General features: G+C 52.8%; 5 protein-coding genes across 5 annotated transcripts; 3 read left to right on the top strand and 2 right to left on the bottom strand.

The window, feature by feature from the left end:
- Positions 1-217: 217 nt before the first annotated feature.
- Positions 218-2,987, bottom strand: M409DRAFT_70317 (uncharacterized protein; the record flags this gene model as incomplete). Its single annotated transcript, XM_033818674.1, has 6 exons — positions 218-326; positions 552-750; positions 805-2,024; positions 2,084-2,247; positions 2,329-2,385; positions 2,934-2,987. The coding sequence occupies 6 exons, from the start codon at positions 2,985-2,987 to the stop codon at positions 218-220; spliced, it is 1,803 nt and encodes a 600-aa protein (XP_033661450.1).
- An 887-nt stretch (positions 2,988-3,874) lies between these two features.
- Positions 3,875-5,344, top strand: M409DRAFT_70316 (uncharacterized protein; the record flags this gene model as incomplete). The annotated part of the gene is made up of 3 exons (XM_033818673.1): positions 3,875-4,115; positions 4,547-5,049; positions 5,228-5,344. 3 exons carry the CDS (start codon positions 3,875-3,877, stop codon positions 5,342-5,344), a joined length of 861 nt encoding a protein of 286 aa, XP_033661449.1.
- Positions 5,345-5,793: 449 nt separating this feature from the next.
- On the top strand, positions 5,794-6,873 carry M409DRAFT_28943 (uncharacterized protein; the record flags this gene model as incomplete). Its single annotated transcript, XM_033809241.1, has 2 exons — positions 5,794-6,231; positions 6,283-6,873. The coding sequence occupies 2 exons, from the start codon at positions 5,794-5,796 to the stop codon at positions 6,871-6,873; spliced, it is 1,029 nt and encodes a 342-aa protein (XP_033661448.1).
- Positions 6,874-7,240: 367 nt separating this feature from the next.
- On the top strand, positions 7,241-9,490 carry M409DRAFT_70314 (uncharacterized protein; the record flags this gene model as incomplete). The annotated part of the gene is made up of 3 exons (XM_033818672.1): positions 7,241-8,620; positions 8,668-9,393; positions 9,452-9,490. 3 exons carry the CDS (start codon positions 7,241-7,243, stop codon positions 9,488-9,490), a joined length of 2,145 nt encoding a protein of 714 aa, XP_033661447.1.
- Positions 9,491-10,535: 1,045 nt separating this feature from the next.
- On the bottom strand, positions 10,536-12,638 carry M409DRAFT_28941 (uncharacterized protein; the record flags this gene model as incomplete). Its single annotated transcript, XM_033809240.1, has 2 exons — positions 10,536-11,099; positions 11,148-12,638. The coding sequence occupies 2 exons, from the start codon at positions 12,636-12,638 to the stop codon at positions 10,536-10,538; spliced, it is 2,055 nt and encodes a 684-aa protein (XP_033661446.1).
- Positions 12,639-13,306: the final 668 nt, after the last annotated feature.

The following is a 13,306-nucleotide window of genomic DNA, read 5'->3' as shown; positions in this document are numbered from 1 at the left end:
CTCCCTAGGGAGTGATGGAGTCCATGGCGGTCCCCCAATATCGTTGAGCCGTAAGATCTGCCAGCGCGTCATTGAACCGCGGAGACTATAGCTTGGTGATGGTGATGTAATTGTTCAAAGCAAAGTCAGTCCAGTGGTGCCCACTTCTTGGATCACGCGTCCTGGGATGTTACGCACACTCATCACGGTTATGACAAAAGGCATGCACTTTCCCTCCTCAAGCAACCTCCATCAACTCCATCCGCTCAAATGGGCTATCTGACAAAGAAGACGACCCATCCGTGAGGCCAAGCTCTTCAAGAAATGCGAACTCGTCCTGATCCAGGCTGCTGGGAGAAGTCTGCTTCTCAATCGAGTCCAGTGAACAAAGGTCTTCTATTACAGTGCCAGCGGATGTTGACAAAAGAGAACCAACCATTGGAAAATTTGACATACCAAACGACTGCGGTTGAATGTGATCATTCGAAAACGCGAAGCTCGAACTCTCCGCGGGAGCCTGTTCTTTCGAGGACAAAGCATAGCTTGACTGCTTCGACTTGACAGCATCATACTGCAGCTTGTCGGTCCAGCTCGCGCCAGAACGGCCCTTGTTGATGGAGCTCATGATGTTGCCTTGGTCGAGACCATACTGGCGAGCAATGGTCTGTAGCCTACCTCGAAGCCAACGTCTTTGCAAGTCGGGGATATCTTGAATACTTGAGGCGGCGAAGAGTGGCCAGATGAGGAAGTAGCCACCAAGGGCTTGTCCGGCTAGAGAATATCAGTCAGCTTCATGTTCATCGCAAGGGCTCCGGGAAGACTTACGATTACGGATCTGGCCATTCGGCCGGATCTTGTGCACCACATCTGGACCGTAAAGGTGGAAAGGCACACTGTAGCAGATATCACCGACGAGTGATTGAAGCCTCATCTTCGCCAATGTGAACCTCTCATCCATTTGGAAGTGCAGCGGATCCAACCATTTGAGTGCGTCGATGACGACCGAAGAGCACAAGATCTGGCTGACTCTAGTGTTGTTTCGGATGCAAGCAACATGAACGTCTTTGTAGATGTGCAGGACGCCTGGCCACGTCTCCATCTCCTCGATCTTGTCCATTTTTGCTCGGGTCGGGATGTTGGCTACGGAGCTGTAGCACCACTGCGCTGGCATCTGAGACTCCCATTGAAGTAATGCTTGTTGCATCTCATGTGCTTGATGTAGCAAAGCAGTCACTTCGGAGATGGTCTCGCCGTCCTGATCTAGCGCAAAGAGGTTCTTGGCTTTCGCCAGGATGTTTGGCAGCAGGACGGAAAACTCCAACAAGCTCGAAGCTGCTGTGTTCTCGCCTTCAGCATCGCTCACCCAGCCTCGAGGCCCTGGGAAGTCTGGTATTGCCTTTCTTTGCTGGATGGAGCTGGTCAACATCTGTGTCCGCACGGCACGAAACAGTAGCAACGATCGAGTATCGTCAAACTGCTTTGTCCCGCGTGCTTTGACGATAGTCACAGCTCCATCTATATGCCTGGCCCAGGCTTGGACTGAATGTTCGGATGATGTCACAGACTCATACATGGAGAACATGAGCACAGTCAACAATGTCGAGTCGCTGACAGCCTGTTTCGGACATTGAATATCGTGCTGTATGGCGGTTAGAGCCCGAGTATACAGGCTTTGCGATTTTGCCATTAGATGCCTTCGGCCTGGCCAGTTGGCTAGTGTGGACATGGCAACCGCTTGTGTGGCCAAATGAAGTGCTGAACCTTCTTGAGCATCTTGCATCATAGGGCTGAGGATCTCAAGGAAGCCACGAGTTGTCTCTTTGCTTCGAGGCGTCAAGACAAAGTTGTTGAAGAAGAACGTCGTCGCCTGCTCCTCTAGGGCTGGGTTGAACGTAGTTTGACCGGTGAGGTCGACTCTAGAGCCACGAGAAGAACGCTTTCCCGAGCCACTTTTCGATGGACTGCCTTTTCTTGAAGATCGGGTACTCTTCGCTGCCTGGCTCTGCAGAACCTTTTGCTGCACTTGATCGAACCCATTGACGAGACTAGCGCAAGGTCAGCAACCGACCACGCAGCAACATGGCAGGTGTCATACTTGCTGAGCTCTGAAACATCAACATCATCGCTGCCTTTTCGCTCTGGTTTCTTCGACTTCTTTCTCGTTGCTGGATTCTCCGTACGGAAGATCAGATCGACTTCCTCTGGCAAGCCCGGGCATTCTCGATTCGTCTTGACACAGTTCTGGCAGGCCGGCCGTGTCTCGTCGCACTGAGTACCACTATCAGCAATGCACCCTCGAACCACATCGCAACTGATGCCGGATGTGGTATCTCCTCCTGCTGCACGCACCTTGATGCGCCGAGATTTGCAAGTGCGACAACCTCGCGAAGGGCGACCTAGGTACACCTATATAACATGTGTGTTAGTGTATCGAACATCTGTTGCGTCGTGTGTCCGGTACCATTGAGTCGAAGGATCTTCTATGTTATTATCCTCTGTTGTAATGTCGTGCAGGATTCGGGGAGGATTTTGCGAAGCCGAGACTAACGGCAGACCACGCTGACAGTCTGGGTGACACATTCACACAAGGCTGAGATGGAATGCGAACTTCTCTCCCTCCCTTGATGAGGCGTCCTGTTCGCGGTCTTTTCATCAGCTGCAGTGTCGACCGGAAAGATACCTATTCAAGATCGGCTGGATACGAATGCTCCGGCTGCGGCTGAGGCGATGGCATGACGGTTGGTGCCTCGTACCAGCAAATTCTAAGTCCGCACCCTACTCGACTGCAATCACCAAATGATAAAGTGCCCTACTCCTCCCATCCACCTCGTTGACAGTATTTACCAGCAGCACGGAACGCTATAGTCCTGCTGGCACCGCGGGAAGCGTGCGATGACAATCATTGCAAAGCGTCCAGTCTCCGGGAATAATCCAACCCGTACGAACAGACATACTGAATGATCGACCACAAATTTTCCCAATGTGAACATTGCGTTCGTGTGAGCCATTTCGAGCCGAAGGTACTGGCCACTAGTCAAAGGTCTTGTTCATGCCTGTTTTGACTCAGCAATGTTTGTCATTATAGAACATGGCGAGGGCTGGGAGGCACGCGTGGTGCTGGCCGGAAGGAAGACCGTATCCACCAAGGGTGCCAGTCGTTGTGAAGGAATCGGTGAACCGACGGCAGCTGCGAGGCGCCAAGCACAATGTTATTCGGTTTCGGAAGGTCATCGACCTTCCTCTTTCGGCAGGTACTGCGATTCCTGTCTCTTTATCACGCTAGAGCTCGCCTCCGACGATTGTGTGCAGTGAATTGGGGTAATTTTGGCAAGCCACAGCCACGGAAGGAACGAAGGCTGTGATCCTGCCGAATTCCGAGCAACGACATCACTCCTTACAGTCCAGTCCCCATTGGGGGCAACATACCGCTCCTCTGCGCTGCTTGGCCCACTCAAGCATGTCCTGCTCTTGCTTAGTAGTCCTCCTGCGATTACGCTATCCGCATATGCACCGCCAGGCGTTGCCCATTGTGGATTGCTCTGCGGTCTGTTTTGACTGACTATTCTGCCTCAGCGCAACACCCTCATGAATATGGCCTGGATCATACCATTGACGTCGCATGGCTTGTTAGGCATCCAGATTGCAATGCCTTCGTCGTCGAATGGCAGTTGTATATGTATAGTGCTCTCTCTTCCAACAAGTCCTGTTCTGCTTCATAGCAACAAACGTGCATCTCGTACGACAGGACCAAATCGAACTCACAGGATTCCACTCCCACGTCGGCCAAGCGTCCCGAAACCGAAGAGCATACAGCCAACAATCCCGAATCCAGGTGTACGGCATATTCCACCCCACCACCACAAACACAAGAAACCCTGCCAGGAAATTCATCAGGATGGGCGCTCTGAATTCCCGCGGCGACCTTGCTATTGCCGAAATCGCCTTCTTCTCGCCCGCCTTCGTCATTGGACTGGCCATCAACATCAAGCAAGGCTTCACCGGCGGCGTCAGCTGGATCTACCTCGTCACACTCTGCATTCTGCGCCTCATTGGCGCATCATGTACGCTGTACATGGAAAGCCAGAACGACTACTCCCAAAGCCTGGAGGAGACGGCCTTCATCACTAGTGCCATCGGTAAGTCTCAGAATCGAAATGCCATCCTTTCGCCATGGAGAATGTGGAATTCCCCACGGATCGCGTGGTGCAGGCTGCAAGATGGCGTCGGCCCTACAACTTCCGCCATCCTTCCTTCCGCTGGAATGTTTGGTGTCGGCACCGATGTCGACAACTTCAGCCTTCTTTGGCAGAAGAGGGTTCTGCAGATCACGACAATTAGCTCGACATCCGCACGAGTCGACTTGCCCTAAGACACCCTACTTGGCTGTTTAAACAGCAAGCTAGCGAGCCTGCAGTGCCAAGTGATCCTGCGGCGTTACTTGCTCCTTCCAGCAACACCACAACTTCCTCTCGGACCCCCGCAACTTCCTGCCGCCGCCATAACGCACGACATGCTTCATTTCAAATCAGTAAAGGAACAATTACTAACACGACTTCTCTTCCTGTAGGAACAATGCCGCTCCTGCTTGTCCTTCTCGGCATCCTGGAGCGACTCCATCCACGTATGGGGCCTGCCGGCTTGCCTCAAATCGTATTCCGGGCGATTCATCTCATAGGTCTGGCTGCCTTGGTCCTCTCCATCGTTGGCGGTACGAAGGTTCAGTCAAGCGACACCTCGAGCCACAACACCGGCAAGGATTGTCTGGAGGCCGGCAGCATCATCTTCCTGGCGATCTACGTCGGGCTTGCACTCCTCACAATCCTTACGGCTTTCCGTGGCAAGGCCATCCCGTCTGCCGAAAAGGTCCTAATCTTCGCTGGGGTTGGTGTGCTGCCGGCGCTGTGTGTCAGGATTGTGTATACGGTTGCAACGAGTTGGAGCTCCTCGGGATCGATCTTCTACTACCTGACTCCCAGCGTAGTTGTGCAGGCCCTCATGCAGTTCGCCATGGAGGCTATTGCCATCGTCATCTACAGCTGGGGCGGGTTGACCGCTCCCAAGGCTCAGCCGGTACATCCTGAAGATGCTCACAGGGATGTCGAGGAGCAAAAGATGACGCAGCCAGAGACCGGTTTCGGTGGCCAGCAGCGAGTTCCTCGACAGCAGCCACAAAGGAACATTGGGGACTACCGACCGAGCCGTATGATCCGTAACGCCATCTCCAGCCGCAAATGAACAACTGGGGCAGTGCTTCCGCTGGGATGAGAGGACGGGGGAGCCGCTTTCATGGGGTGATCCTACCGAGGAACTGGGCCAGGCTTTCGCTGGGTTGGGATTTGAGAGGACGGAGGAGCAGCCTTCATAGAGTGATCAGCATTATTGCACAACTGCAGCGTTCGAGCGAGAATTGGGGCCATAAATATGTAATCTGGTAGCATTTCAGGCGTACACGTCAATGGAAAGCATAATTTCATCAATGTTACAAGGAGTACCTCAAAGACGAGTACCATCTCAGGTGAAAGTCTCTGCATTCGAATATATGTCGTAGTGCATCCGGATGGGGCAGATCAGAAGCCCTCAAGGATATCATTGTAGAAAGGTATAAGGCTGGTGTCGTGGAATGGCGCAATCAAAGGAGTTTTGTGCCAAGGTTGAGAATATGTTGTTGTTCAGAAGAGGTCGCGCTGTTCGAGAAAGCTGTTATTGCCTCAGGCATGAAAACTGCCGAAAGGGGATTCAAATTCCGACCTCCATCTTCAACTCCTAACCGCAGCACGCGACTTTCAACATTCAATACTCCCATCGCTCAGCAGAATGAGCGGCCGCGCAGTGACTCTTCCCGTACGGACGCTGGTGTCTGGCAGACAGTTGGGCTCCCAATGGATTTGCCGGAGATGTCTGGCCACCCAGACTGAAAGCAGCGATTCTCGACCACTCGTCACTCCTCCAACTCCACTGCCAGAATGGTACGACCCAAGTCTCCCGGCATCAAAACGAGTGGATCCAGAAGGAAACCCATACCGCTTGACCAAAACGGACTTCCTCCTCAAAAAGCCTTTGAACCAGCCAAGAATTCCGCAGCAATACCTCACCCATAGCACGGCAGAACATTTGCATCAGGAAGAGAAGAGGCAGCGTGACAATACAAAGGCGCACAAACGGATTGTGGGAGTTGTTGTGCGGTCGGAGAGGATGGATAAGACTGTTACGGTGAGGATCGCTGTGCAGCAGTGGAACAAGCGGATCAAGAAGGTGAGGATATCCTCATTCATGTGAGGAAACGCAAGCTGACGAAGATTGCAGTACTTTCAAACATACAAGAACCACCTCGTTCACGACCCGAACTCATCACTCGTCACTGGCGACGTCGTGGAATTGCACCGCCTGCACGTGAGCAAGCAAGTCGATCACGTAGTCGCGCGCATCGTCTCTCCCTTCGGCACCCCTGTTGAGCAAAGGCCTCCAATCCCATCACCTGACGAGCGACTCGCATCTTACAAAGAGAAACGCTTCGCAAAACTCAAACGGCGCGAACTGAGAGTCAAGGCTGCAGAGGGCGATGCTGAGGCCATACAAGAACTGAAAAATATGGGACTAGACCCTGGCGATGGCACGCAGGCTGGCGTTGGAAAGTCAGGCAACGTGCAGAAGCAAGTCGGGAAGAGCAGAAATCCTGGCAAGGGTGCAATCCTTGGGGAGAAGGGGCAGAAGCTGCCAGAAGGTGTGCTTCCTGGAGGCAAGCATGAGGTTGGAAAGATCGATGAGAGGGCGAAACATAATAAGGGGAAGGCTATGAAGTTTGATACGCAAGCTGAGGATCGGTTGCTTGAGGCGAAGGAGAAGGGCGAGGAGCTTGAGAGGCAGAACCTTGGATCGGATTCTGCTTTGAGATAGCTCGTGTACAGATCATGGCGAGCTCTCGTCAGCGAATGCTCTACGAGCTTTGTGCAAATGTCAAACTTCGAATTGATGAGATACCTCATCATTTCAATTATGGAAGGTATCGCTGTTCTGCAAATGGTGTACATCACGTGCATCCGCGTTTAAGCTTGAAACTCTAAATCCACGACAGAGCAGGAGGTCGCGATGTCACCACAAACATCCCACCCCTCCGTCTCATCCCACTCATGTTCACGTTCATTCTCTCACATCGCCACCCGGCGACAATACGATCCCTTCTAACAAGTTGTACACCTTATTCGCCGCGTTGAATTTGTTTGCACTGTGCTCTCACTGAAGCACGGCGCGCCCAGACCCCTCAATGGCTATTGACGACACCGACGAATTCGGACTTTCGTCATCAGATGAAGCCGATCTCCTGAACATTGAAGCCATCGGCTCTTCCAATGGCAAGCGGAAGAATGAAGATGTTGATGTCTACGATCCGAAGCGAGTTCGTGTCGAGCCTGCGTCGGCCGCTGGACTGGCAATCGCCAACAAGATCCTCAAGGAACGATTCGGTATGAACGGATTTAGGCTCAAGCAAGAACCAGCCATCGGTCGACTGCTCGATGGAGGAAGCTCAGTTGTAGTTTTTCCAACCGGTGGCGGAAAGTCACTCTGCTACCAAGTCCCAGCATTGTGCTTCAGATATGTGGACGAGCAACAGGGCATCCGGCAAGGTCCCGCTGAAAGTGGCATTACCCTGGTTGTGTCGCCGCTGATTGCGCTCATGAAAGATCAAGTCGATGCTCTCAAGCGCCGCGGAATCAGTGCTGCTGTCATGGACTCTACCAAAACCAAGGAAGAACATCTCCAGACTGTGGATGCCATGCGCAACGGCACTCTCGACCTTCTGTACTGCGCACCTGAACGACTGAACAACGAAGGCTTCGTCTCCTCCATGGCTAACGTGAAAGGTGGTGTACGACTCCTGGCGATTGACGAAGCCCATTGTATCTCAGAGTGGGGACATGCATTCCGACCCGACTACCTCAAAGTGGCCAGATTTGCCAAAGAAATTGAGGCAGAACGGGTTGTGTGCTTGACTGCAACCGCCACACCTCATGTTGCTGAAGATGTATGCAAAGCGTTTGACATTCCGCAGTCAGGCCTGTTTCGAACCACGACATTTCGATCAAATCTGCATCTCCACGCACAAGCATTCGAAACGAAGAAAGAGTCGTACCCGAAGCTTCGCATGTTCTTGAAGTCCTTTCCTGGATCCACCATCATCTATGTGACTCTTCAAAAGCAGGCCGAAGAGCTCGCAGAGCAATTACGTTCACACAAATTCAAAGCCCGCCACTTCCACGCTGGCATGAAGACCGAAGAGAAGATGGCCTGTCAGGATGACTTCATGTCCTCTGACAACCTGATCATCGTAGCAACCATCGCGTTTGGTATGGGCATCGACAAGGCCAACATTCGCAATGTCATACACTACGACATCCCGAGGAGTCTGGAGGGCTACAGCCAGGAGATCGGCAGAGCAGGTCGTGATGGCCTTGAGAGCAGATGTATGCTCTATCTTTGTGCAGAAGATTATCACATTCGTGAAAGTTTTGCACGAGGCGAATTGCCATCAAAGGCGTCTGTCGCAAATCTGTTGAAGGAAGTCTTTTCTACAAAGCCAACACCGGCTCCAGAATCGCACATTCAGGGTAACCTCTACCAGCAATCCAAACAATACGACATCAAGGTGAATTTTCTAATCTGCAGTATATCCACGCACTAACATGTGTTCAGGTCAACACCCTCAACAACATTTACGCTCAGTTGGAGCTTCGCTTTAGACTCCTCCGTGCAACTACACCCAAATACACAAAGTACACATTCAAACGCCTCAGACCTTTCGACTGGGACAAGTCGACGGCCGGCAAAGCAGTGCAAAATCATGCCAAACTTGCAAAGACAGTCTATACCATCGACGTGGACGCAGCTGCTACCACGAGCGGCCTCTCTCGACATAATATTGTGCGCAAACTCAACGACTGGCATGAGAGTAGCATCATTGACCTTCAGTCCAGTGGCGTTGTGAACATCTATCGAGTCGAGAAGAATTGGCCACCAGCACCCGAGGAACAGCAACGAATTGTCGATGACCTGTACAAAGATCTCGAATTCCGCGAGCAGCAAGCACTTCAGCGTATGCATGAGGTGACTGCCTTGGTGACGGGCGAATCCTGCTTCGCATACAGTCTTGCGAAGCACTTCGGGGACGCACTACCAGATGGAGCAGTCGAGTGTGGCCAATGCACATGGTGCGAGAAACACAAAGCTGTCGAGAAGATCGAACCTCCAAGCCGTGGATGGGATTCCGCGGCCTTCTTCAAGATCCTTGAAGCGGTGCCGGACAGAGATGATCCGCGGTATCTTGCTCGCATCGCTTTTGGTATCACGAGCCCCAGAGTTACGCAAGCGAGGCTGAGCGGTCACAAAATCTTCGGATCGATGGAGGACCAGGATTTCATGGTGCGTACAACTCGTCGGATGCAGCTGGAAGATCTTGAGACTGACGATTGCATTCCAGACGCTCTTGAACGCCTTCACAAAGGTTTGCGAGAAGTGAGTGCTCATTCAACATTGACTGCACCATTCGAAGTTCTGACGGCATCGTCACTAGGAATCCGGGAGAACTCCCTTCAGGCTCGTCCCAAACGAAGACGAGCCAAACCCAGTCCAACCGAACACTCAGCCGCTCGTCGTCGTATACGTACGGTAAACCGGCTGCGAGCTCGTCTCGCGGATGTCGCAGATCCTCGTCGACCAGCAATCGGAAGACTTCGACGCCAAGCTCTAGTCGTGGAGGCAACTTCCGTGGGAGGGGACGGAAGTATTGAGCAGGCAATGTACTGTACTTGTTCTTCTTTCTTATCAGGCGAACTCCCGTTCAATGGCCATGACTTTCAAGCACCTTTGAAATGCATCAACTTCCTCATCCCCTCCCCTCACTCCAAGACATCCCCACAACATCTCACGCATCTCACTCTAAACCATCGCGTCCACCCTCATCAAAGCCCTCGTATGCCCGCAAACCGACGCCTCCCCCGCCAACTTCGCCAACAAATTCTCCAAAGCCCCCTTGCGCCGTCGTCTGATCCGCGCTCTTCACCACCGCCTGCATCGTCCCATTTTCAGGGGTGACGGCGACGAGCATGGCCTGCAATCTCATCACGGGGTACTCCACCGCGTCGAGGGTGTATTGGGCGACTTTAGCGAAGAGGGGGATGTCGAGGATTCCCGGGGTTGGGGTCGGGTGGAGGAGGATGGGGAGGGGGTTTGGTACCGAGGATTTGATGGCGGAGACCGAGGAGGGCTTCGTTGGGCATTTGTTGATTTTACTTTGGAGATTTCCTGGTGTTGTTGTTGTGGTCTTGTGGGTGGAACCTAGCTGAGCGCGGATGGCCTTATAGAGAGTGAAAGCCTTTCAGAGCATGATGTGGAAGAGTTTGCCCACGAACAGAGAGTTGCTGCGTCTGCCTGTTGGTCATGGGAAGTTCTGAGTTGTCGGATAAAGACCGTTTGGTTTTCGTCCAGAAGCAGCCCATCATAATCGATAGCAAGTTGTCAAGCACGTTTTCCTCCACGAACCGCGATGAAAGACAACGCTTCATTCATCCATTGGCATTAAGCAGCACGGGACTCTCAAACAACGACCAGTCAATCTCAGGCATGAGGAGACTCGCAGGATCTTGGTCCATGTCGAATACCCAGTTGTCCATGAATAGGCTACTCTCGTCAAAGGAGGACGTCTGCGCGTCCGTCCGCAGATTGTTTGCAGCACCCATTGGCATTCTCCCGGCGAAGTGCGAGGAGTCGATATCGTTGAAACTTTCTACCGGGCTCGTGCTATTCTCCGTCGTGGCAGGCGATGTGTGCTGTTCGTTCGGCACCGTGAGTTTCGCAAAGGGTCGCAAATCACGAGCGTGGTCGCTCGATTGCTCGCTTTGGCTCTGCCACCATGTTTCCATTCGTTTGATGATGGCTAGGAATTTGGCGGGAGTCCGTTGCGTCTCGGATTCGTAGGGCGAGAGCATTCGCTGGAGGGCGTGGAAGTACTCCCCAACTCGCAACGTGTCTTGGTCAATGATCTTGGCCATTTCATTTTCTGGGCGGCGGCAGGCGATGTCTAGCATGAGGAGGATGGAAAGTGGGTGGAGGGTGCGAATGTAGTAGATCTGGTTTTGATGTGAGCCACTATTCAAGATTCGGAAAGGTAGACCTACCATTGGAGCTGCAAGCAGTTCGATACTACTAAACGACAGAAAGGCGTCTATTGCGGAATGCACCGTCTCCACCAAAGCGATGGTCGTTCGTGCAAGAAATGGCGTCATGGGAGCTGATGGCGCGGCCTGTCTGTTCAATGCACGCACTCGGAAAGGAGGGCGGAAATCCGCCAAGTCGTGGTCTACGTACAGACACACGCAGAGTACCATCGAGCGCACGTAATGGTAGTGGATCTCGAGGGCTCCTTCCAAGTTGATCGGCAAATCGTGTCTCCATTCGTCGAGTTTGTGACAGAACTCCGCCACCGCTTGCTGGTTTGCGGGCAGTGAAATATCCGTTGGCGTTGTGAAGAAGACATCGGCGGCTGTTTCTGTCAGTCTTTGCAGCTCGACCCAAGCCAGGAACCATTGATCTTGGTGAGATATGCTGTCTTGTGACTTCAAACGGTCTATGCAGCGCTGCATGTAATTGGTGAAGCGAAGCATCTTTGGCCTCCCCGTTTGAACGCTGATGCCTGTACATAGCATGTAGATACTGAGTAGAGTTCGTCGGCGGTCCAAATCGTCCGATATATTCTCATTGTCGGCAGCGGCAGATTCATCTCCAAGCCCAATATCCATGGCTATCGTCGCGGCCAAGTGAGCGAACTGATACTGTCGCAGACTTTCGAACTTTTCCATCGGTGTATACCAAATGGTCATGATGATCATCGCCTGGATGATATCCAAATTGTGCTCTCCTTCCAACATTATCCTCTTGGCAAGCAAGGCAAGAAGTTCATGGCAGAGGATTTTGTTCAGCTTTGGGGAAGAAGTGCCACTGGCGGCTGCAACCACCGCTAGAAAAGTGGCTGGTCGATTCCTTCTGAAGGTCTCCGTGTCGGTGAAGCAAGGGAGGCAGACGAATGGGTAGTGCGTGGCGAAGTCGGTGAGGTAGACGTGAACGAGACGGTCTGCGTTCTCCCAAGTGAGAATTTGACGCTGGACTACATCATCGCAGGGCGCGTTGATGGACTGTACAATCTCCTCGTCCGGAGTATCTGGCGGCGAACGATGAACTCGATCGTTCGGTATGAGGTCGTCGGATGCGGCAGTCGCTTTCTTCGGCCATGATGCAGGGGTCACTGGCGCCTCAAACCTCAATGTACTGGTAACTGGGGGCCCGGGGTTCGCAGCTGGAGGACTGCTAGCTAGGCCATGCTGCGCTTGATGCAGCTGCATTCGCAGAGATCGAAGCTGTCTCTCCAGCTCGGCGACACGGACGTCGACGTGGACCTTTCGTCTTTGTCGCACTCGGGGCGCCTTGTACACGCACGTGCGACCTGTTGCTACGCATCTCTTGCAGCTCCCGTCTGAAGAGGTTGGGTCGATAATGCATCGTAGCTTGGATCCACGGCAAGCCTCACACGCTTTGTTGAGGTTCGTCTGCTGCTGTCGCTCCTCAGCATCGTTTGGACTCGGATCGATGGCCTGGTCCGGCTCTTCTTCCATTGTCTGATAATCTGCCAAGACTTGTCGAATCATCCGGAGTCGTGTTCCAATCGTGGCAGGAAGTGACGTCGGAGCTTCGGAAGATGGAGACTTCCCATTTGGGAGGACGTGGGCCTTTTCTTCTCCTTCTTCTTCTGTTCTTTTGTATAACAGCGTGGACGGGTCTATAGATTCATTGTTTGCGCGATGCGAACGCTTGCCTAGACTTCGGGTTTACCGATCGCCCCGAAATGTCCACATTCGCACTGCCCACTTGCTAATAGTCAAAGGCTCGCCTTCTGCCAAGTCTGCTTGTCTGGAAGCCTACCACGGATTGGGTATAATACCTACGAGCTGAATAGTTCTGTCGTTCAGCTCCAGAGTATCTTGCCCATGGCAATTTATACATTGACGTCAGCCTGGAAGTCTAGGACAGAATGCGATATCTTGATTCACCCATCGTAGTCGACTCCTGCGAACAGTTAGACACAACCTGGCATTCATTCTCGCGTTCTTCGGTGGCGCGAAGACGTGTCTTGCCGCATGAACACGGCCGTTACACGCGAGTCGACAATACTGACACCAAAATCGGCCCTCAGGCGCGACTCACACTCACTTATATCGATGTCCGACGTCCGACGTCGTGTGTGAGACTGAAGGAGACGAAGGCGTGCATTTGTGAGAGAAGC

The sequence above is a fragment of the Zasmidium cellare genome (genome assembly GCF_010093935.1).
Source record: "Zasmidium cellare ATCC 36951 unplaced genomic scaffold M409scaffold_47, whole genome shotgun sequence".
NCBI lineage: Eukaryota > Fungi > Ascomycota > Dothideomycetes > Mycosphaerellales > Mycosphaerellaceae > Zasmidium > Zasmidium cellare.
The sequence above is the reverse complement of the archived record's forward strand: the minus strand, read 5'-3'. Positions and strand labels throughout refer to the sequence as shown.